A 24,250-nucleotide genomic window follows, 5' to 3' on the forward strand; every position below is an offset into this window, starting at 1 on the left:
CTTTCGTTGCTTCTTTCTGAAAGTCTTCTGCCTCCGTTTTTACACAGTTGGTCTCTGCAGCCAAGCCTATGGTGTGATTTGTCTTGCTATCCCCACTGGAAATATAACAGGCAGGACTTGCCTTCAGACTGATTCTTTACACCTTTCAGGTGCTTTGTACCCTGTTAGCTATGAAGGACCCAATATTCTAAATTCTCCATTTTTAGAACAACACTTTCCCCTGGACGAGTGCCCCTTTCTCATTTTAGTTTTTCTCAGTAGTGGCTTTTTTCCAGGTTTAAGCCTAAATCAAAATTAAGATGTCTCGCTGTCTTTGGTGGACTGAGCTCAACCAAAAAAAAAAAAAAAAAAAAAAAGAGAAAAAGAGGGTTGTCTTTATATGATGATTGTCAAGTTTGAAGAGCAAGAGCATTGTTAGAAATGTGTTGCTAGCACTTGCTGATTATAGCAAACCCCCAACAGAAGAAATAAATTTGATTTCTTTTAAGGAAATACGTTTAGATGCTTGCATTGCATTCACACAGCAAAGGGTCAGCTGCATGCTCTTGGCTGCTGCAGCTTCCCAGCGCCCAGAAGCGCGGCTGTTGCTTCAGCAGGCAGTATGTTTGCCTTACCACGAGGTTTCAGATGGAGGCAACAACTGTATGTGAGCAGCAGCAAACTGCTGACAAGAGACATGTGATAAAGTAAGTGTTCATTGCCTTTCTGTCCAGTCAGCTCTCCCTGTTTGAGGAGAAGTCTATAACAGCATTGATGTCCTGTCTGCACACAATATACTGCACTGCAGGGAAAGTCAGTTGCTGTGGTGCCAGTCACCACTTCACTTATTTATTCTCTTAGATGCTGAATTGTGACAGCCTGTTGTCTGTCAAAAAGCTTTGTCCTCAATCTCGTCTTAAAAACTTCGCACCTAGACCTGATTAGAGCAAGCTCTAAATATTTACTTTATGGAGCAACGCCTATGACATTTCCTACAATAATCAGTGAACAGAGATTCTTTCCATAGCAACCACACAGCAGTGATGCTTTCCTTTCCAATCTTCTGTAGTTGTTGGCTGAAATGGTATCAACCCTTCAAGCCACAAACACATCACAACCTTTTACCAAACAATATTGCCTCCAGAATTAAGACCTTAATATTTTTGTATGTCACGTTGTTCCATATAGGAAGTCACTCATATATATTATGTCTAACACCATTGTATCAAAGGAAGCAAATGTAGAAATGCAATTAAACATAATCATTAAACACTTAATTTGTCTTTGTTTTGCATACCTGCAACATCCATTTCTCAGTATTGTCAATATTTTACTTCGCCACTGCGATTGCCGTTCACTATTTACTTGCTGTATTTTTAGCATTTAATCATTTATTAGAAATTTGAAAGATCTACAGAGGTCATAAAGTGTGAAAAAATGCCTAAAATCAGAGCCAATTTTATTTAATTCTGTGCGTTTATTGCTGTCATTGTTAGTTGACATTCTCTTAGCTCGCTGTACTCTGCCCATAATCTAATCTATCCTGAAGAGGCAGGCAGCAGTGTATGAAGTGATTATAAGGATCTTTAAGAGTCTTCAAGGATTTTCTGTACTTGGACTGCAAAAGCATTTTGATCTGTTGTTGATAGAATGGGCACAATAAATCCCATTGTTATGGTTCTAGAACACCACCTATTAATAAGGAACAATCTGAAGGGCAAAGAACATGATGATACAAATTCACCACAAGTGGACTCAGAAATAATCCTACCAGTTTTGACTGTGGTGCCTGGCATCACAGCGGCTGTGAATTTCAGCCCTTACTGCAAGTCACATATGGTTAGCTCTCCCTCTGTGCCTGGAGAACATAGATTTTTCTGATTGTGATGTTTTGCTCCTACCAATGCAATGCAGCGCATTCTGCTATTCTGTATTTTTTATTATGTGGTAAAAATATGTTGCACATGCAGCCATGTGCAGCTATGAAGGCATAATTTTTTGGACTGAAACACATTCTTATTAGCTACCTCTTGAAGGTCACTGCCTGCATGTTACCTCACTATTTTATTTTTCAAAAGACTCTGGACTGGAAGTGTGCAAGCCGAGTTTTGCATTTTCAAATGCTTGAGGTATTAAAAAGCAGCAAGAGATTATATGGCTAATGCCAGCTCACTCCTACCGCAGCTGGCTTGCACATTAGTCAGAGACCTTCCCTTTCTACTCTAATGGTCTGAAAAGTGAGCAGCCCCTGGGGCTGCGGAATAGCCAACTGGGGGTGTAGGTAGCTGCTACCTGCTCTGGGGATTTTACTGGTTTGTTTTCTATTAAACTGGTGAGGCTCTAAAGTAAGCCTGGCCACTTTACTTGTCCAGTTGCTTTTCCATCCTGCTGACAGCCCCTGCTCGTGTTGTTTTGCCTGACGTAAACCCATCTGGCTGCCCTAATGTAATCCGTTCACTCAGCTAATTCCCAGGTTGTTTATTATGGACCCCATCCAACACCCGCTGAAGGCAACGCAACCTTCAGTTGCCTCGGCAGCTGTTGGACTGGGCCTATAAAACAGGGACTTTTTTGCTATTTTCAGGGTATTAAGAGATTGGATTACTTAAAAACTGTACAGCATGTTTTGATCAGGATGAAAGGAGAAAAGGCAATAGAAAAAATTACCTTTGAGGTGGCATCTTCCACTTTCCAAGTGTTTTGGAGACACTTTGGAGGAAAAGACATCTTTTGGATCAAGGTAGCAACCCAGGCCCCTGAAATGGTCAGGAGATGGAGAGGTTCCCATCGGGCAGGACTCCTCACCCCTTTCAGCCTCCTCTCTGTGAACAGGGGAGCCTATTCTCCACCAGCTGTGTAGGCAAGGAGTTTAGACTAGACATCTAGTTGCCAGACAGCCATCAGTGGATCCTGTGGAGACACAGATAGATCTAGGATGGATCCCACCATTTTACCCTTGAGATATAAAGGTTTTGGTCATTCTGGTCCAAGAATACAGGAGATTAAGGTGTCAGTCCTCTAGCTGCCTTGAGGAGTTCAAAGTCACCGTGGGGAGAAGGGGAGATTTTCACCACAGGAAACAACTAGCATCAACCCGGGGGAGCCTCAATTTCTTCTTCCCAGTGCCAAACAGAAGACACATTAGATTAGCTTCAAATGGTCGTACATTTCTCAATAGCTGCTTCTGACATGTAACAATACTGTATTATTCTTAATTTTTTAAAAGTATTACCTTGATCTAGAAACAGTTTTTATTGAACACTCATTAGCCACTCCAGACATGGTTCATAAATCTGTGGCCCAGAGACTCTGTTCTGACAGCAGCGTGGGAGTCCTGTATAAATTATTTTGCAATTCTACTTAAGTTATCCATACATCAGATTTCAGTTGTGACTGTCATTCGCATGACAAATTCTCAGGCAGGTTTCTGTCGATAGAGAATAGCTTCCCACAATTCAGGTATAATGCTAAGCTTCCAGTAAAACTGATGATGTTGCCGTTTGGAGCCAACACACTCAGGCTCCAAAACTTAAAACCCAAAGGGCATCAGTCGTGAGTAAATCTGCTGCACAACGTGATATGTAGCAACTTGCCTTAAATAAAATATAATTAAGGTGATTTAACAGAAGCTGTATCCAATAATATTTCTTAATGGTTAATTTAAGGGAAACAAATTTCCAATTTTGTTGTCTGGGTGCTTTTTTTTTCTCCTCCTTTTTTTTTAAAAGAGGTTTTTTTCAAAGAGCTGTGACCACCCAGATTATGATTACTTAGTAATAGATCCGATTTCTGGCTACAAGGAGAATTAAAAAACACAGTAATATTTTGGGGTGGGGGAATCCACCATTGATAAAATCTTTTCAGATTTTATCTGCATTCTGAACTAAAATGGGAATTGGTCCATGCCAAACAAGAGAGGCAACTTCTGGGTTGCTTTGTTTGATTCTGGCTATAAAGATATATCTGGAAAGGCTTTGGAGCTCCTGGTTTCAGTGTACACTGCAGATGCACCTTGATCCCATTTTTGAACACAGCCCTGTGTAGCAACTTGGTTTCCACCAGAGGTACAAAAAAATGTACCGCATTCAGGTCAGGTCCTTGGGACAGTTGGGTGGCCGGGATGGAGGGTGTGCTGCAACACACAGCTACCGGTCAGCTACACCTTGCAACATCCATTGCTTGCCTCATGATTTCAAAGGCAAAGTAGGATGGCAATAAATTCAGGATAGTTACAGTTCTCGAGACTGTGAAAAGACAATGTAATCAACATGCAGATTAGGCTTGTTAATTTTTTCAGAGTATACTTGTAGTAGTGCACACTGCCCAAAGTTTCAGTTGATGCCCAGGAGTGAACTATCATCAGAAAACTCAAAATCCAGCACACTGTCCTTCTACAGCCTCCAAGTTAATAGTTATTATGTAATAGTAATAGTAATAGTAATAGTAATAGTAATAGTAATAGTAATAGTAATAGTGATAGTAATAGTGATAGTGATAGTGATAGTGATAGTGATAGTGATAGTAATAGTAATAGTAATAATAATAATAATTCACATGTGTTTGTTTTTCCTCTGCAGTTAATATTTTGACACCAATATGGGAAAGCAAAACAGCAAACTACGCCCTGAAGTCATGCAAGATTTACTAGAAAGTACAGACTTTACAGAACATGAGATCCAGGAGTGGTACAAAGGCTTCTTGAGAGACTGTCCAAGCGGACATTTATCTATGGAGGAGTTTAAAAAAATATATGGGAACTTTTTCCCTTATGGGGACGCTTCTAAGTTTGCGGAACATGTATTCCGCACTTTTGACGCCAATGGAGATGGAACAATAGATTTCAGAGAATTCATCATAGCCTTGAGTGTAACGTCAAGAGGTAAACTGGAGCAAAAGCTGAAGTGGGCATTCAGCATGTATGACCTCGACGGGAACGGCTACATCAGTAAGTCAGAGATGCTGGAAATCGTGCAGGTATGTGCTGCTCAGAGGCACCCCTTGGCCTCCCTCCTTCCAAGCAAATTGTGAAGCAATGTTGCAATGAGACACTGAATTAAAAACTCTGGCAGCATTTGAGGGTTTATGTTCTTGGTTCTCTGTATAACTGTTTGAATACAAAATGTTATTTCATTTGGCAAAGAGCGTGTCACAATTCAAACTACAGCATTTGATATCCATTGCAAATTCTTCCTGAGCAACACGCTGCGTGGGAGGTTCTCCTTTGGGAGTTCTGTTGGGCAGAAGCACAGCAACTAACTTCCTGATAAATGTGATTCTGTCCTCTGGGAAATCACTGTCAATTGATTTCAATTAATTACAGTTGGACCAAGTAGGTATCTTAGATCAACCAGGTAGTGTACTTTTAAGGAAGGCAGGCTCCCTCCACAGTAAGAAACAAATCTACTTTGAAATCACGTTGTTATGGAGAACCAGCTCACATATTTTAAAAGATGTCTGTCTGCCTAATTCCAGCAAGGTCGCATACTTAATATCATACTAGCTGTCTTCATATGAAGTTGCCAGTATAGATAAACCTTATCTGGGTAGACGATGATTCCATATGCAGCTTCTTTGGATGCATTTTCTTGTGGTGTTAGTAGGAGTCCCACCTCACTTGGGCTTCCTCTAACATGTTTTCACCCTTGAGGCACATCACTCTACTGAAAGCTTTAAAACATTTTTGATATGGTAGTATATTTACACAGCTTGAGCCTGTATAATACAGCACTGTTTAAAAAAAAAAAAAAAAAAAGCCTGTTATCAAGATCTTTTCTTTCCCTGGAAATTTTGAAATGCTGTGTACTGTTCAGATTTATATTTGTGCTGGAAATCAAGGGAAAGGAATGCAGACAAATTACAGGCTGTGGTGGCAAACTGCATGTACGGAGTCTGCCTCAGCCTAACCCGTGGTGCCCTTGTCTTTCTACCAGGGCTCTTCTCACGTCCTCCAAACAGTAACGAACATCAGAACTTGCACTGCTTCAGCAAGACCAGATAGAAAGCCCAGCTGCAAATGTAGGGTGTTTGTGGTGTTTTTCACTTGTTCTGTTTTGTGTTCCTGAGTCTGAGTTAAAGAGCAGGATTGCATTCAGACGCGGAGACCTCCCTGTCTCTGTGCCATGACAAACCCCATGCAATATTTGCATTAGAAGATACTCTGTTCTTACACATCTTCCTCTCCCCCGGGTAGGGCAAACAGGCCATCATTTATTGTTTTCCTAGCTGTATTTCTCCTCATAAGAAAACAAAGAGAATCCCAAGAGAAGTAACGAAGTACAAAGCAAACCCAAGCCAGTGCCTGCCCCTCAGGAGGAGGAGACTCCCCAGGGACCGCAGGACCCCTTGCTGCTGTCCAGTAGCCCGGGAAGGCCTCAGTGCCGAACGGCAGCACAACCCCCCCCCAGACCAGAAGATTCACAAACATGGAGAACAATGCCACAAATATGTTCATGTCAAATTTAATGAAAACACCAGTGGCTGTATTCTCTGTAGCGAGCCAAGCAAGGACCAGCAAAACCAGCAGCTTTTTCTAGTTACCCCAGATCTGCTCACCAGCCTGATTAGAGGCAGAAATGCTCTGCCTCCTCTTCACAGTTGTGTTGGTACCAAATTGTGGCATTTTGTCCTTTATCACCATGATGCTATCGTCAAATGAAACTGCAGCTTAGGGATCAGTGTAGGGCGACATCTTGTCAATTTGTACATCCAACCCAGAGCAACACTTTGACTGCATACAGCCCTCAGCCTGGCACTCCAGCCCTCCCACTGCACTTCTTGGGAGGTTTGGCTCTCTCCTCCTTTCAGATTGCACCTGAAACTCGACTGAGTGACGCTTTCTTTCATTTACTCTCACCCCACATTTTGAGGGACCACACAAAAATCGACTATGGAAGTAAACAGCCTAACAAGCCTGAGCGACAGTCATTTCTGCACCATAGCCCATCAGTGGTTTTACAGTCGGGAAAGCTGCCCTTTCTGTGATGGAGCTTCCCACGAGGCAATGTGTTTGTAGATCTCACCCTGTTCTCTTCTTCCAGGTTTTTATGGTCATAGTGATCTCCCTGTATTGCACTGGTCACCTGTAGCTCTGCCCAGGGGAGCAGGATTTGTTGCATAGTCTCTGCAAGCATGTTTGGCTGATATATGAAACTGAAGTAGATGAGCACGTTTTCTTGTTTTATTGAGAGGTTCCTTTGATGTAGAGTGATTAGACTTACAAAAAAACAGCTAACAACTATCACTTTCATTTACAAAAGATGATTATTTTTTAATATGGAAAGACAGGATTCTGTAGCAAATGTCTTCCTGGAGGCCCTCAGCTGTCACGATCTTTCTGATAGCGAAAAACAGAACTCTGTTATATCTCTGATATATGTCTCAGAGGAACCTATTACAAGTCCCTTACCTAGCATATATTTGCATACTGATATAGCAGGATTTATTATGTTTTCGTCAGGATTTTTGCATGAGACAATACATCAAAATGAACACTGAAAGAAAGACCATCAACCTAAAAGTCTTAGTTTCACAGAAAAATACTGCCCCTGTTACTGTGGGATTACTGTATCTTAAATAACATAGGGGCAAGGCATGCTTTTCTTCTTTTTCAGTCTGCTTCTCTTTGTGCTTTGAAAATCCTCTCTCTGTAGTGATTTTCACTGTTATGCTGACGGTTACTTGCGTTTCCTTTCTCATGCTCTAGCCTAATCTAACACCGCTGCAGGCAATGCAGGCATTGCGCTCTTGCTCAGCATTGCAAGAAGGTGCTTGCGGTAACAGTGGTAGAAGCAGCAGCGCTGAAACAGCAGAGCTACTGGTTAAGATGGCTCATGTCCCACAGAGGCCCTAGTAACTAGCCAGCTGCCAAGGAGATGAATGTGAATGGTCCATAACAGCTTTTTGAAGCCTGTTTTCTCTGCAAAGCAACGGGCTGGAGGGCAAAGCACCTGCATTCCTTTAAGCTCCGTTTACCATAGTGCTGTTAACCACGTACACATAGCCTGTCACAGGCTCACCACGCCTGCCCACGAGCTTCCCCTAGACAAGTCTTCAAAAAGCCCTGCTTAGAGACAGACATGAGCCATCCTCATGGAGCTGGTGCACAGTTTGGAGGATCACAGAACTTGAACTTGGAGGATCACAGAACTTGAAGGAATTCAGTGGTGGGCTGATGATTGCAGAGCCTAATGAAAGGTCCAAGGGATACTGCTACAACTACCAGGCGCAGAGTACTGTGAGAAGATGCTTCATAGCCTGCCCTCTTGACACACCTCGCCACAGATCCTCTCAGATTTTCCTGCTCTAGAAATACTTTTCATGTCTCCCATATGTTTACCTATAATCTAAATAGCCCAGTCCACTCAAAAATAGCTGCAAACCAGCTAGAAGATTTGTGTTTGTTCCCCTTGCTGAAATGGGTTATATTTGGTGAGAGTCTCTTAAAATAAGAGTTCAAATAAGAGATGGAAACCTTGTTCTAAGGGTACATTTTTTCACTGTATGGAGTCATAAGGCATCTTAAGAATACTGAGCTGAGAGACGAGAATAACACTTTCAGTTTAATACAAATAGAGCACACACATTTCACTTGCTGGGCTAGCTTACAAATAAGCCAGGAAGAAACAGAAGCTGATAAGGGAAGAAGCAGAAGCTGATATGGCTCTCAGTAAAGACAGTGTCAAAAATCCTCATGAGATAGAGAGGAAAGCAATTTTTTCAGGTCAATTATTCACTTTGTGAGACTTTTAGCTGTCAAAATTTATTTCAACAGAGTAAAAAGGATTGACTGAAAATTTGCGCTGTCATTGCTGCCATCACCATAAGGAGCTCTTCGATACTTTGCCAAGTACAGCAGGGAAGTGCAGCCCCAACCAAGGTTTCTGGCCCGAGTGCAGCCAGTGAATGGGAGCAAAACCTGTGCAAATGGGCAAAGGGGTGAGATTTGCCCTAAATCACCCATCACTGCTCATCCACATGCAGATGGAAAATCAAAGGGGAGACTTCAGGAGGGAACCGGCCAGTTCAGATGAAGCTGGGGCCTGTGCTCGCTCCAGTGATGCACACAGGGCTCTGGAGGCAGAAGTTCTTGGTGTCATTCAGGGGTGCCAGGGAGCTGTAAGGACCCCTCCTGACAGAAGTCCACCTGCGAAAGCTGCCCTGACCCAGGTGGCTGCTGATAGATAACCACCTCCAAACCTTCTCCTGCTGAAGGCCACCGATGGCTTTCAGCCCAAGCGCTGCAAGGCCGAGGAGTCGTACTTCATGTGGAGTGGAGCCCCTGCAGCCTTTCGGTCCCAGGTTACAGGCCAGGGTTAGCACAGCCCAGCTCCATGTAATTATCGCATGAAACCGGCTTCCTTTGAAAGCTTGCTCTTTCAAACGTGCAATAAAGAGCTCTGTGTAGCAGTGCTGAATTAATATGGGACAAGTCTCAAGATTCTTAATCAGCTTTAGCTGGCTTTTACTTTGGGAAAACTTCCCACTGAACTTCTGAGTAAGGACATAAGAATTTGTCCAGAGTAACCATTTTCAGCATGAAAGGAACGCTTACTATGTTATTCCCATCTGGCTTTCCTAGAATATCTCATCTGTTATTCCCTTCACATGCCTCTGTGAAAAGGACCCTGTAGGATGAAGTCATCTTGAAGTGCCTTTTTTTTTGTCCTAAAAATCTGCATATTCTTACTATGGTTACTTTGATCAGAGTAAACACGCCTGCACTCCCGGTCCGGGGCATTCCTCCCACACTTTCAATACAGATTCTCTGCTTTGCCGTCCTCTCACCCAGAGTGAGGGAATGACCCCTCCACCTCTCTTCCTACCCCAGACAAAAACCAGACAGCTTAAGATGCTTAAACACTGGCAGATTTATAAGCCTCATCTCTGCTCTGACCTCTGAGAGTCTTGCATGCTGATGAGGATGAGGAAGGTGTAAATTCTTACTGTCCACCTTCTCCTCTCCTTTTTTTTCTCCCCCTATTCCCTCTTTCCCCCAGCTCCCTCATCCCTCATCATTCATGTGCTTGCATGTTCATCCCTTCTTCTGTTCTCCTGGTTATCAGATGATCACGTTTGTGTGGACAGCATCCCTGCCTGTACTGAGGCTCTGCCCAATACTCTGGCACCCAAATTCATTTGGGAGCCTTTGGGCATTCCTGCAGTGCAAATCATGGTGACGATGATGATGATTAAAAGGGTGCCCACCACTTTTCCAGTCAGCCAGCAGCTGTTCATGCTGAAATGTTCTCCTCTGTTCCCCTGCCCGGGTCCATAGCCAGCGTTACAGACTTACCGGAGGGCAGACCGGGAAATCCACGGCCATGGTGTTGGTGACATAACTGAGGGAGCAGATGTTTGACTGCGCAGAGCATAAGCGACGGCTAATTAATTAAACAGAAAAATGCCTTTCTCAGGGTGTAACTCTTTAAGTTATTTGAAGTCCAGGAGACGTGAAAGGTGAGCTGCCGACAGAGAAGTCAGCAAGATGGCCGAGGAAGTGGGTGCTCCCTAGTCTGAGTGTAAAATGTCTGTGCTGCTTAGCGGCATCCTCCAGCTGGTGAATCTGTGCTGTCACGTTCCTGGAGCCATCCCCTGGGGACCCTGGGCCACAGGATGGGAGCGTGCTAGGCAGAGTGCCTTCATGAATGGGAAAAGGGGAAAGGGGAGATGCAGTGAGCTATCTTGGGCTTGCGCCAAGGACCCCCCCTCCCAGAGCAGGAGGAAGCGGAGAACAAATAGCTAAAGCAATCACGTCTGCACTGAGTTATCAGCTGACCACTGTGGACACTGTGTTGTGGAGGAAACAAGAATTTGAATCTGTGGAAGAAAGCGATCCACATCTACAGACCAGGGCTGGAGGGCAAAGTGACTGCCCAGTGCAGTGCCCATCAGCCAGAGGCCAACGAGCTGCCACGGGGGGCAGAAGGAGCTGGTCAGACCAGGGCAACGCTGCCTCGAGCTGGGATGTGCTGCCTCTCCAAATGAGAGGCCAGGAGCCTCCCCTGCGGCCATCGCCCTGCAGCCCTCTGGCTGCTGCTGTTCTCCCAGCTCTGTGGCTCCACAAAGATATCTAACACACAAAACACTTGTTTACTGGTACTGCATGCTCGCATTTGCAGGCAACATTTGGCTAACCAGTTCAGAGACAACTACTCATCCTTGTTTTAAAATTAACATTACCTCTCTTTTAGGTGTGGCTAATACCATATGTGACTAGTGGATTTGTCTGTGCAGAGAATAGCTATGGGTGGCACCAATGCCGTGTGGGACCAGAACATCTGCTCTCTGTGGAACGAATTGTGAATGGGGTTTTTTAGCTGTGTATGTGCACCAGTCCCCGAGGAAAAGGCCACCTCCTTGCTGGTCAGGTCTTCATTACCTGTGAGACACAGCAAATGCAGGGAGTGAGTGACTGCTCTCCCCGCGGGAAGGATGCTGACCGAGGCGGGAGAGAAAGGAGATGCGGGGGGAGCAAAGGCGGGGTGAGGGGACGGGGGTGGTGAGGACGGAGACTGGGTGGCCGAAGCATGGAGACACACCACAGCGCGGGACAAGACCTTGGTGGTCTTACCGTTCCCCCAGGCACTGGGAGCTGCCAGTGCCTAACGTGCTGTACAAGTGATCGATTCATCCAAAAACTGTTTTAATAAGGAAAAAATGTAACCTCAGTCCAAACCCAGATTGTGTTCGACCATGACTAAATAAGGAAACACAGTATTTCATAAATGAGTGTCCCACTGAAGAGGGCAGCTGCATGTACTGGTGCCACCCAACTCCCTTCAGAATCCAGAAAGCAGGTCCCAGATGATGTTCCCGGGATATTTTCTGCCTATTTCTGTCACCAGGCGATAACCATACCTCTGCATTAAGATAATGCATTTCTTACCAGCTCTTTGCTCCTGTCATATCACACAGGCAATCTATAAGATGGTTTCTTCTGTAATGAAGATGCCGGAAGATGAGTCAACACCAGAGAAGAGGACAGAGAAGATCTTCCGCCAGATGGACACCAACCGTGATGGTAGGCACCCTCCAGATGCTGGGGCGGCCGCCTCTGCCCCCATGCTGGGTGGCTAGGGTGTCCTGCCCACACAGGACGATCCCTCAAACCCACCACTCCTCCTTCAGCTGCCCAGGCAAAGCCACCACCATCCATAGCCAGCGGGGTGCCGGCAGGCAGGGCTTTGCCTTGCGGGGTTGCTTTCCCAGGGATTTTCCATGGGGTCCCCCAGCTTCCTTCCACCATGCTTGTCCAGAAGCTTGGCAGGTGTGCTGCAACCCACCACGTGCACTAAGCAAATGTGTTTCTTTTCTAGGAAAGCTCTCTCTGGAAGAGTTCATCCGAGGCGCCAAGAGCGATCCATCCATAGTCCGTCTCCTGCAGTGTGATCCCAGCAGCGCCGGGCAGTTCTGAACCCATTCTTTGGATGAATTATGTATCTGCTTTTTTTTTTTTCCTTGCCAAACAACATTCATGGTAGTGTTGCCTCTGTACGGCCAATTATGCCTTCTTTTGTGGCATCTTATAGCTTCTTTTGTTGTGGATTGATTATAAGAATGCTGAATTGCTCTTAACAATTTGTCCAGAGCACGAGCAGTACTGTTTTAAACAGATATTGTGGTGTTATCATTGTTTTAAAGATTTCATTTTGTTTTTTGTTTTAATGTGTCTGTTTTGGAAAGTACGAGTTGAGAAGGAGGAAACCAACAACAAAACCCTTGGCAGCAAGACACACTGACAGATTTTTAGATTGCTGCTTTAGTAGCTGAGTATTCACCCGCAGGACCTGAAAGTGTAGTAGAGGTTGAACCAAAGGGGTTGTGATGGGTGGGGTAGGATTCACCTGGAACCTCCTCTCCTGTCCAGGAGGCACTAGTTAAGGTCAAAGACAGGATCGAGAAGAAGTACGAAAGTGCAAAATGGGTGCGGGGTGTGTCGTCCGCACCCCTGCTCCTACGCCTCATTGTTTCAATGCTGTGAACATTTTCCAGGTTGTGAAGGAGAAGGGGAAAAAACTAAGATGGACAGTTTTTCCTAGGTTTACAGTGTTTGATTTCACGTGGCTTTATCTGAAAATTCAGCAATTTGCAATCCTGATCCCCAAATCCACAACTGACGATACCTCTTGCCGTTTGGGATCAGCAAAGGCAGACACAGATACGGAAAACTGGGTCTTGACAATGAATTTAAGGGAGATACATGTTGAATGTGAAATTTTCAGGTTAGTAATAAAGCAGTTTCTACTAAGGAGAGTGGGCATTCGTGTGAGGAACCCACGGGCACGCAGCTCCAGCTGAGGCACGTCTGCTGTTCTGAATGCTCTTGCGTAGTATGAAGGTTTGAGGGTGTTTTTGTCTCTCTCCACGTAGCTAACAGAGTTTCTGGGCCTGCCCTTAGGGGGAGGCTGTCATCAAAACTTGTTTTAAACATAAAATTGTAGCATTTATATTTCACTTATTTTAGTAAAGTTCGAAAAATCTGTACTGAAATGAGGAAATGGTACGCTTTATGGTATATTTATATATATAAAAATTAAAACAAAAAAAAGATCAGCTCTTGAGAGAAATGTTGAATGTTTATCTTTTCGCCTAGATGCAGGAGTTCTGAAATTTGCTGCTGCAAAACTTTATCCTTTGGTCAAAGTTGCTGTATGCAAAGCTAGTACACATACGTGGGATTTCTTAGGGACTTTACAAGCGCTGCCGCAACGGAAAAGCTTTAGTGACAGGAGGCATTATGCTGACTAAATTGGCATTAATCTGTCATTAGGTAAAGTCTGCTCTGTGATCCTGTTGCAGAGGTACCCATGTAGGCAGTGCGCAGCGTTGGGAGTTCGTGAGCTCGTTAGAGTAACCTTTGCCTGACAGGCAAGGTTGGCGTTTTGTCAAGTGACCTTGTAGACGCTAATCCCCAGTAGCCTTAATTTAAAATAAACTAAGTAAAATAAGTCTGCTTTGCAGATGATGATTAGCTAAGGACTAATTAGAAGTCATGAACAAGCAGCCGAGTATGAATAATTTTTTGTTGAACACCAGCTAGCATGTACAATAACTGAGCGAAAAAATCCTAGACTTAATTTTTCCACACCATTTGCTTTGCCAGGTGTGAAGTGCAGAGCATATTAAAATAAAATAAAAATAAATTGAAAATAACATCGCTAATCAGTTGTACTAAAATTATTATAAGTAAGTGGCTAATTACACTCGATAAATATCTTCAGGCACACACCTTTGTCTCAAATCATTACAGAAATCCAGTTGATGATATATCCCCATTATATTAATCAAAACATCGAGCAGAAGTGTGTGTGGGAAAATGAGAAAGCAAAAGAGGCCCAGCCACGGACACAAACAGATTTCAATACCTAGCACTTTTAGCTGTTACAAGCATCACTGGCAAATTTTGCACCACTTCTTCCAGCTGATGGAAATGTTCCCTATCTCTTTCTCCCTAACCTTAGTTAGACATCCTGTGCACAGATCTAACCCTTCAAAGGAGATCTTTGCCTGCCTTCTTCAAGGTAATCTTCTGCTTTACCTGGAGAGGTTCTGGCCCTCTCTCCCGTATCCATCACCTCATGCAAAGCCATGTTCCCTCCTGAGCGCTGAGGGTTGTTTTTCAGCAGGACAAGCCTGGCCAGGCTGCTGGGGATTGCTGCAGGAAGGTCAGTGGACGTGCACTGATCAACACCCCCCCCCCCCGTCAGACGGGAATGACCAGCCCCGCTGCCCCAGCCGCTGCCGGGGGCTCCGTCACCACCACTGCCCGGGCAGGACTGGGTGACACTAGAGGAACCCTGCTGAACTTCTAACCTACCGGCTCAGGGCAGGCACCCAGACCCAAAGCGGCCCAGACCTACAGAAGCTGGCATTTACTGAAGGTGAACCTGGATACCTTCTACAGTTCCATCTTCTTCTTAATATTGTGAAAGCAGTTGCATGTGACTGAAACTTTTAAAACATTGCCTTTTATTTAAGCAGCTGCATACCATCTCTTTTTAGTTTTATAAGATATTTCTGGCCCAGAACCAGTTTGTTTTTGCTCAGTAGTTTTGGGGCTTTAGGGCCAGGCTTGTTTCACGTGTTAATACTGTACAACACGTGTTTGAAAACACAGCCTGATATGATCCCAGGCCAGCGGAGATTTAATTCTTCCCACAGCTCACAAAATCTGGAAGAGTAAGAATTAACCTACAGCTGCAGAGGACATAGCTGGAGATAAGACTGTTGTATAAACATTTACAGAGTGAACTAAGGTTATTCTTTTACCTGACTAGCACTGATGATTGTTATTGTTTTAAATTATTAACTATCCCTTTCTTTCTCTGCCTCTGCACGTACTTTAAAAGTGATCCGTAGCTGGAGTTGTGATAGGAGCATCCGCAGACCTCAGATCAGCAGGACAGCAGTGGTGTGCTGTGCCTCAGATTGGAATTTTCTGCTTTGCTGCCATTCGCATTTGCCGTCATAACTACCTTCATGAACCTTTTGAAGACAAAATTACCTATCCTGTATAACATAGCACAGCAAGTCAGACACTTTCAAGCTATCAATTAGCAATATTTCCATACAGGAAGGGTGGCAGACAGCATATACTACTTCACATCACCTCTTAATTTTGTAGATGCGTTCTCCAGTATTAGTTGCATGTGAAAGAGGTAACCTTCACTCACGTGTTGTCCAAATGAATTAACGAGTAAATCCTGCATGTAAACTGAATCTGTGGAAAATGCCAGTCCCATTTATCCGACATTCCCAGTCAGCTTGTCAAACTCTAGGCCAGAAGATGTGAAGTGAGGACTATGGCTCGTGTGATCTGCAGCAGCCTGTCTTTGTTTTAGGGTGCTTTGGGAAGAGAAAAGGGAACACAACCCGTGTACAACCAGCATGCATGTGTTTTTGTGAGCACTTATGGTTTGAGAGGGACTGAAGAACGATCTATGTTTCAACATTATTTGAAGCCCTGTTTGTTCACAGCAGTGGATGTTCCTGAGGTACATGGAGTTATGCTGTTCCTCTTGCTGTTCTTAGGAGCTTGTAGGCTTTTCATCTTATTATTGAAGCATTTTGTCCTTTGTTGTTCTCTGTTATAAAGCATGACCTCCACATTTTCTAGACACTGCTGCTTAAAACAGTAAGCCTGGAGTGTGTAACTTCTGCAGCTGGATGAGGTCTACGCGCAGAAGTTATTGCACACCAGCACAAGAAATGGTCGCACATGAGCAAGTCCCCATGGTTTAATAACTGTCCCTGGGGGCTGAGGCCCAGGACTTTACAGCGTGTGCTCTCCTCACTGATGGCAAATGTGCAGTAATGCGGCTTAGCTTAATTTTCTTTCGCTGCAGACCAGGCTAAGTCACATTACTTTGCATTTGCTGCAGGCTGCAAGTGCACGCATGGGCAGAAACCTCGGCTCAGCTGACTCATGGAAACTTGGTGAACTGTGGTAACTTGATGTTGAGCCCTAATCCGCAGACTAAGCCGAGATGAGAAAGTAGCCATGGCTGTACGTCTCTCAGTGAGAGACATGTGAACCGGGGAACACGGTGACAACTGTCAGGTCCCTGGGGACACGTGGCAGTGGGGAGGGAATCTCCTGCCTCAGAAGGAATGCCCTCAGCTCAGCTGTCTCCCTTCTTTTAAAACTCTTTTTTTTTTTTTAGCAACGCTGGTGAAGATGCAACATGATAGCAATATAGCGCGGTCAGGATAAAGGAGGCATCCTTCAAAAGAGTTGCCTTTTGAAGCCTAGCGTACAAGCGCCAAGTGAAACAAGCGGAGGGGAGGGCTGGACAAGACCTCCTGAACACCCGCTACACCAGCACCTCCTTCTGTCTTTCTCATGGTGCTCCCTCGCTTTCCTGGCAAGGTGGTCCTTGGGCTCGGGAGTTAGGTGCCAGGTAACTGGTGCAAGACCAGTGGAGAAGAATATTTCACCTGCCCTTTGCACAAGCATGTGGGTGCATTCTTTGCTCTGTGTCTTAATGGGCGGGATCTCACGGAGGAGTCTTAAAGTGGGGGAAGTCGGTTTCCTTGGTATCGTGGGCAGGACTTGTGCTTAGAAATGCAGAGAAACTTGGCAAGCGTCAGACAGCCGAGCAACGCTCAGAGCTGCATGTGGCGTTTTCCATTGACTGTGCAGGAGGCAGATAAGATACAACGCAGTGATATGTCAGACTCGTGGTGTGATGTGCTCTGAGATAGGGCTAGACCAGAAATGGCACCTTCTAGCTGAGCAGCTCTGTCTGTTGCGTATTCAGTTAGAGAGGCTGACAAAATACACTTCTAAATACCTTCAGCAGCTGCAGGAATAGAATAACTCTGCTCTTTCTTGCATATAAGCAACAGAGATGTTCGCCGTGCCCCAGTTAGGAGTCAAACAAACAGCTCCCAGGAGGAGCATAAGGCATTTCCTAAGTGAAACTGAGGGCAAAACGCTGCCTGCAAGAGCTTTCTTCCCTGCCGTGGTAGACAAGAAGGGAAAGCTCCATTTGACTCCCAAAGCCCAGGTGCCATTTTGCAGGCTGGGCAAGGTGAGAAGAACAGCTGCGTTTTAAGCACATGGAGGGAAAAAGCAGCGGGGTTTGTAAATTGGCATGGAAAGCAGTGACACTAGAAATAAGGACCATCGCTGAGGGGCTGCAGAAGCCGTTAGGTGCCTCTGGCATTGAGAGAGGTAGAACGATCGGTCAGATGCAAAGTCAGTCTCCTTGTCCCTTGGAGAAACTGTCCCTGGCTACCATGAGTGTCTCAGTTAGCAGCACCCTTTATTCCAGCCTGGCTTTTGCTGCTGTTGCTTCCAAATCATCCATACTGAGACGTTGTTTCAGGGGTGGGGATTTTCACAGGATATAAAGCCTTTCAGATGTACTCTCCACATCTCAACAAGTAACAGCTGGAAAGGCCAGATGTTAGGGTCTTCTTGCAATGTACAGATTTGATTTCCTTATTGCTCCCACAGGTTGTAAGTGTTATTTTAATATGTTTAGTTGGGATTAAGCTATAATGTGTAAAATGCTGACTAATGCACAATAAACAAGGCAAAAAAGAGCTTGGGTTGTAGTGAACAATGTGAAAAGACTAGAGAAACGAAAAACTCTAAGAGACATCACTGCCTTTAGATGAGGGTCTGAATTCACAAGGTGAAACCCCCTTAGCAATAGCACAGAATGGCTCTTCTGTGCCAGCCCAGTCCGCGGGACCTCCTGGGCTGCTCCGTCCCCATGTCACCATGTGCTGAGGCTGGGGACCCTGGGTCCTGCCACAGAGATGGTCATGGGAGCTGAGCCTGCTATCTGCTTCCCAGAGCTTAAAGCAGATGATGGCCACCCTCTCTATAATGTTCACTTACTGTGCAGCTGAGACATGTCTTAGATCTTCCCCTCTTGCCCGACCTTATACCAAAGATGTTCTCACCTTCCCAGGGCAGGTGCTCAGGGTGTCCAGCTTTCTGAGGTTTTGCACCCACCTCCCGGCTGCCATCCCTACCCTCTGTGTGAATGAATAACTAACACCAGCCCTTGACATCTGGAGGAGCCAGGCTTGATGCACGTAGATGGAACAGCTTCTGATTTGTTTCCCAGCCTGTGTGTACCTTGCCAGCCACGCTGTTTATTTCCTATTATTAAGTAATGGCAGTATTAAACATTTCAAGAACACACTGAACCTCTAGAACAATGTGGTTTTCATTACCATGTATGTGTTTGTCGATGCACTGCAGACTGAACCTGACCGGTGCTTGCTCTCCACTCCCATGGTTTTTTCCACAGAGAGCTTCTTCCAGGCCGGAGCAGCATCTTCCTATGCGTCACCATGAGGCGTGCGGTGCCCCGATGCTGCCTGGAGTGCTCAGATGCAGTGGACCAAGAGATAATTTTGGCGCAGTAATGTCAGGCGGAAACTCTTCCTGCCATCTGTCAAAAACACGTGTCGAGGCTGCGACCTCTGGTTTTCTCCTCCCTGGGGACAGGGGTTTCAGTGGTATTCAGGGTTGCCCTCACGTTGCCCCACCAAACAGGATGATGGTGATTAGTAAACCCACCTGAGAAAATCCTCTTAAATTCTAAGCTTCGTTTGTGCTGTTAATTGGCTGCGCTCAGAGGGAAGATTAATGGGTCCTATGCGGTTGTTTGGGGAAGAACTCACAATTCCTTGCCAGCACCACCTTTTTATTTCCTGTCATTAGCTTATTCCCATTTCCAGCGCAACCAACTAGTTTTATTAGCATGGCAGAAAAAGAAAAAACAAAACCAGAGTTTCAATCTGATAAGGGTCTAAGGAAGCTTACTAAAGACATTGTGCTCCATGTTAGTCATATCAATGCTCTACAAGATCATGTTTTTTTGTGTTTAATTTCCTTACTTGTGTTTTAGTTGTGTTTGTGATTTATTTATTTATTTTGGATCCTCGTAGATTCAGCCCTGCCGGTTGTTTAGCTCATATGCTAGCAAAAGTCCCAATGATCCCAAGAGCAGAGCTGCCTGAGAAATTACTAGCAAGGCGGGCTCACTGTGCCTAGTAAAAATGAAGTGCTTAATTACGTTAGGGATTATTTTTGTCCACACATTTGCTGCAAGGAGACAGATTGAGCTGCATTTCAATATGCTTATCTCTTCCACTTGCTCACTTCAATTCCGTCTGAGCAGTCTCGTAGTTAATATTCGTATATTCAGTTCTATTTCGCTCTTGAACCCGAGGTGACCAATATTGGCCTCTTCTGACAGAAGTACTTGATACCTTTTGATTTTTAAATATTGCTGAGTGAATGGCGTGATGGATGCAAAAGTAAATAGTTATCCATTTGTTTGTGTAAATTTGGGCAGACATGATTGATGCTGTAGAGACTAATAAATTGAGATAAACCATGGCCAAAAGCTGAATGGATCCAAGTGCCCAGTTCCCATTTAAGTCCACGACCATTCCACAGGGAGAGCTTTCTCATCTCTGTTCCCTCAGGCTGTTTCTACATTGCAGCGTAGAGTAGAGGTACCAAATCTAACTTTAAATAAGCTACCACGGGCAGACTAACTGCAGCAGCATGGAGTTCAGCATATCCTGTGTCTTGGCAAAATTAGATACCTCTCTAGATGAATGCTTTGTAAGCAAACCTATATATCCTAAGGAAGACTTTTACAACTCAGAAAGGAGGGACAACTATGAATTAAATTCATTTGGTCTGCATAGTTTTCTTATGGCTGTCTAGAATAGCTAGTGTCCTGCGTGTAGTTGCCTATAGCTATTGTGTTGTGTTAATTTTTCCCACTGATTCTGTTGTAAGCTCATCTGGTGATATTCTGAGTCTCCAGCCAGTTCTCAGCCAGGCAAAGCCCATGGAAAGGACATCTAGAGGTGAGCTGCCTTCAGCAAGACTGAGGGCAGCTCTCGGGATTTGTCCCTGTGCTGTTGCATGCTTTGGGAGCGTGTACCCGCAGAGCAACGCGTTAAACCTACCCGGTAAAATGGAAATAGATGATCAGGCTGTCGGAGGAGACGGAGAATTTGGCGGAGGGCTGTGTATGTGTTTTGTGCCCCCCAGCACGCACACCGCTCCCCCTGCTATTAACTTCCAGCTAGGACCTTTCTTGAACTCTTAGTGTTGGAGTAAAGTTTTCTTATGCTGATAATGTATTTGTATTATGCAATGTACCAGAAAAAAAATAGATTATCTCTCTACGACTGTCCTCTCCTCTCGAGAAGCTGTTCTCTTCTGTACATATGATATGCAGAATGTATGGGAGTCTTGCATTTTTAAGACTGTACTAATTAATGTGTGATACTATTGTGTTTTCGTAGTGGCATCTTTGATGTAAGATGTAAAAACTATTTAAAATAATTTTTTTTTTGTTATTGTTCAGCTTTTAGAGATAGCACCAAGGACTGCATGTTCAGTAGAATCAGCCTTTTTCAAGGCCCGTCATAGCTGCACGCAGGCACCGGTGGTTCACCCGGAGCATAGTACCTGCATTCTCGTTTTAATAGGGGTCAGTTTTGAGCGGAAACTTAATTCTTCCTGAAAAGTCTAGTTTTCTGTCTTTCCCTCTCTCAGACTCAAGCTTCCCGCTCCCATGCTGTGTGCCGGTCCCGGCCCCAGGAGGAGACCCGGGGGGGTCCCGCTTGCAGCACCCCGCTGGCCCCAGCGTCAGGCTTCCTTACCCCTTTGCTCACCCATGTGCATGCTCGGTGTTCCCTGGGACTGCTGGCTATACCAGGACAAAAACGATGGGGTCACATTTTAAGACCACTTGTGCAAGTGATTTTAAAATTAATTAACTAAAATTTTGAGGAATTAAGCAATTAAGGAAAAGAAGAGCCTGAGCAGCAAGTTTGGGGTCAGAATCTTATCGGGGTGCTTAATACAGCAAGAACTTGGGGTCAGTCCCTAAAAGATGGGACCATTTGTGGGGGCATAGGTCTACATTTCTTGTTGGGTTTGGAGAGGGAAGAGGGGCTCGGATCCAGCCTTTTGGGCAGGGCTGACTTACTCAACGGATTGAGTCTGAGAGGTGCTTCTCCAGATCGTGTCCTGGGCCAAAAGACAAGACATGCTGCAGCTTAGGAGGCTTTTTTCTATTAGTTTTTTTCTTTTTAATGGAGAAAGCAGTTCAAACTGCACCTGGCAAAATGACTGACTTCAAAAGCATGTTTTTCCTTGTTACATAGACACTCACAAAACAGCATTGTGTGGTTAAAAAGGCACGTTTGTGATAGTTTCTTTTTCAGTGCCAAAATATATAAGCAGTATTGTTTGAAGGGAAATAAGAATTTTTTTACTGTATTGTTATTACTGTTGAGCAAATATTGTTTTTAAATGTTAGATTTTGAAGACTTTTGTATTGTAAACTGTTTTGTGACATGGTGCTTTTTCATACTGGAATTACTGATTGCACCTAAATATGAATTATTTTGTTTTCTTACATAAATATGTAACCTTGAACAATCTTGATGAAAAACAATGTATGGTGGATACCGACAGTTCAAACAAATTCTCCTACTGAAGTCCCCTAAATGTTCTTTCCTACTAATAAATATTCTGCTGCAGCTAGCTATGATGTGCCATGTGCTGTTACTCCCTTCACAACGGAGCCTTGTAGCCCCATGTAGCCCCAAGCCTCATGTAGCCCCATGGTTTGGTGAGCAAACCTCGGAGAAGCCTTTGCCTGCTGTCTTCACAGCCCCCAGCCCGCTCACCGCCACGGGCAAAGGGGCAGCAGCCAGGCAAGCCAATTTGGAGGGCTTCGCAAGGGCTAAGGGCGCCCAAGTGCACAGGCGCTGTGCCGGCACCGTGCAGCTGGCTGGGCTCTCTGCTGCTAACACAGTTTTTCATCCAGCAGCTAAAGCCGGCAGCTGGGCATGGGGTGAGATGACACGGAGTGGTTTATAAAAGCCAAGGAAGGACAGCACAAGGCTGAGAGCCCTGGTCCTCTGGAGCTGGAAGGCCAGCTTAGCTGGTTGGTGGAAACTTTCCCTGCCATAGAAAAATCCCTCTCCAGGTTTAGGGCATTTTTTTATCCCCAAGTGACTAGCACACCGTCAAGAGGGCAGGATTTGGGGAGGGACCGTGGGTTGGTAGGGTGGTAGCCGTGGCTAGTCGCTCTGAGACGTGGCTTGGAGGGCAGCAGCAGAGCCCGTTGCAGCAGGGGCTCCTGCCAGCCTCAGCTGGGCTCTGGAGGGGCTGGCTCGCACTCCTGGTGCTCCTTAATCTCCTCAAACTTTTACCTGGGTTAAATTTGGAGTTGGGATTAGCACCAGGGTGCTAAAAGTAGTTTAAATCCCTCTGGAAGGTAACTGAAACCAATGCCTATTTCCTCTTGAGATTAAAAAAACCCCAGACTATTTGTGGAACTGCACATTAATATGGGCTTGAAGCAGGCTGGAGCCTGGATGGAGCACCAGTTACACCGCCCAGGTACCCCGCATGCTCAGCGCACCTTCAACCTGGCTTTACTACATGAGCTTCCAGTGTGCCAGAGCCCCTGTGACATACCTTCCTCTCACTCTCCCATTAGGGCTATAATACGATGTAGCATTAAGGCGTAAAAAAGGCAGAAGTGTAAGGAGGTGTTTATTTCCATCGGGATGCTAAAATCCTCCACTTACCACCTCTGCTGGCCCGTGCATCTCGCTGTGTAAAGCCCAAGGCTTCTGTCCCAGGACAGGGACGTGGACGTGCTCCCAGTGCAGAGCCTGGCTTCAGGTGATGGCCACCACCAGGCACTCGAGCACACGTTGCACCTCGGCAGCCTGGGACCGTCCCTCCCACCGCTTCGGGGAGGAAGGGACCTGGGACCCTGCGGCTCACTGGCTTGTGAGCCCTGGGTCTGGCCCCATCTAGAAAAGAGCACACTCTGGAGTCAGTCACTGGTTTTGGCAGCATGAATCGAGCTGAGAGCTTGGAGAGGTGCTGAAAAACACAGCTTTGCTGCCCCATTGAGTCCCCTGAAGATTTGGTCGAGAGCTGGAGGAGGGGTGTTCTGCTCCCCGCTCCTAGGAGAGGGTCAGTTTTATTAAAGACCTTGTCAGCCACCTTGCTAAACCCTTGCTCTGCCACGCCAGAAGCGGCCCGGCCTTTGAGCACGCTGTGGGTGCAGCGGTTCCCGTCAGCTAACACACTTCTCGCTCCTCCGTGGCCTCGCAGACAGAGCACTTCCAACCACCCAGCCCTTAAAGCACTCGCATTTTAAGAGCCACTCAGTAAAATGACTTCCTATAGAACACGATTAAACCTCTATCGCAGGCAGTGCCCAGGAAAGGCAATTACTTTAAAGAGCTGGTCCTGGCTCACCCCACATGGCTTGTCCAGGCAAAGCCAAGAAACTCCCCAAAACCTGCTGGACTGAGGAGTTGCAGTGGCAGGGATGGCACGTGGAGCTGTGAGCTTGTCTGTGGTGGCTACCAGCACCAGCAAACTGCAGCCAGTCCCACAGCTGCCACCATAGATGTATGTATCCCTATATGTATGGCATTATATACACACGGCTTTTGGTTTCTACTGTAGCTCAGGTGCTGACTGCAGACGGGCTGGTGGGAGAACACGGGCTGCACTGGAGACCGTCGTCAGGGCAAAGAGCGTGTGGGGGGGGGGAAATGAGTCTCTGTGGTTTCGGGTGCATCTGGGAAGACCTCTTCTGCTCTCGGTCAGTCAGTCATACTCGCCAAGCTAGGGAGTGCTTAGTGCCTAGCTCTCCTGCTGTATCACAAACAGCTGACAAATACTTTTCAAAATGATTAGAAAATGCCAAGCATACAGGGAAAGCCTTTTCTTAAAACCTTTGGT

General features: G+C 45.5%; 1 protein-coding gene across 1 annotated transcript in view; it reads left to right on the forward strand.

Annotated features, from left to right (window-relative positions):
- NCALD (neurocalcin delta) overlaps window positions 1-22,018 on the forward strand; it is a 61,843-nt gene extending 39,825 nt beyond the window's left edge. Inside the window, exons 2-4 of the mRNA XM_009469331.2 lie at window positions 4,557-4,953; window positions 11,893-11,998; window positions 12,294-22,018. Of these exons, the coding sequence (XP_009467606.1) occupies window positions 4,576-4,953; window positions 11,893-11,998; window positions 12,294-12,391 (582 nt within the window). The 5' untranslated portion in view covers window positions 4,557-4,575 and the 3' untranslated portion in view covers window positions 12,392-22,018. The remainder of the gene's footprint in view (window positions 1-4,556; window positions 4,954-11,892; window positions 11,999-12,293) is intronic.
- Window positions 22,019-24,250: the final 2,232 nt, after the last annotated feature.

Source organism: Nipponia nippon, unplaced genomic scaffold (genome assembly GCF_047370975.1).
Source record: "Nipponia nippon isolate SJK-2023a ecotype South Korea unplaced genomic scaffold, ASM4737097v1 scaffold_1, whole genome shotgun sequence".
In the NCBI taxonomy this organism is placed as follows: Eukaryota; Metazoa; Chordata; class Aves; order Pelecaniformes; family Threskiornithidae; genus Nipponia; species Nipponia nippon.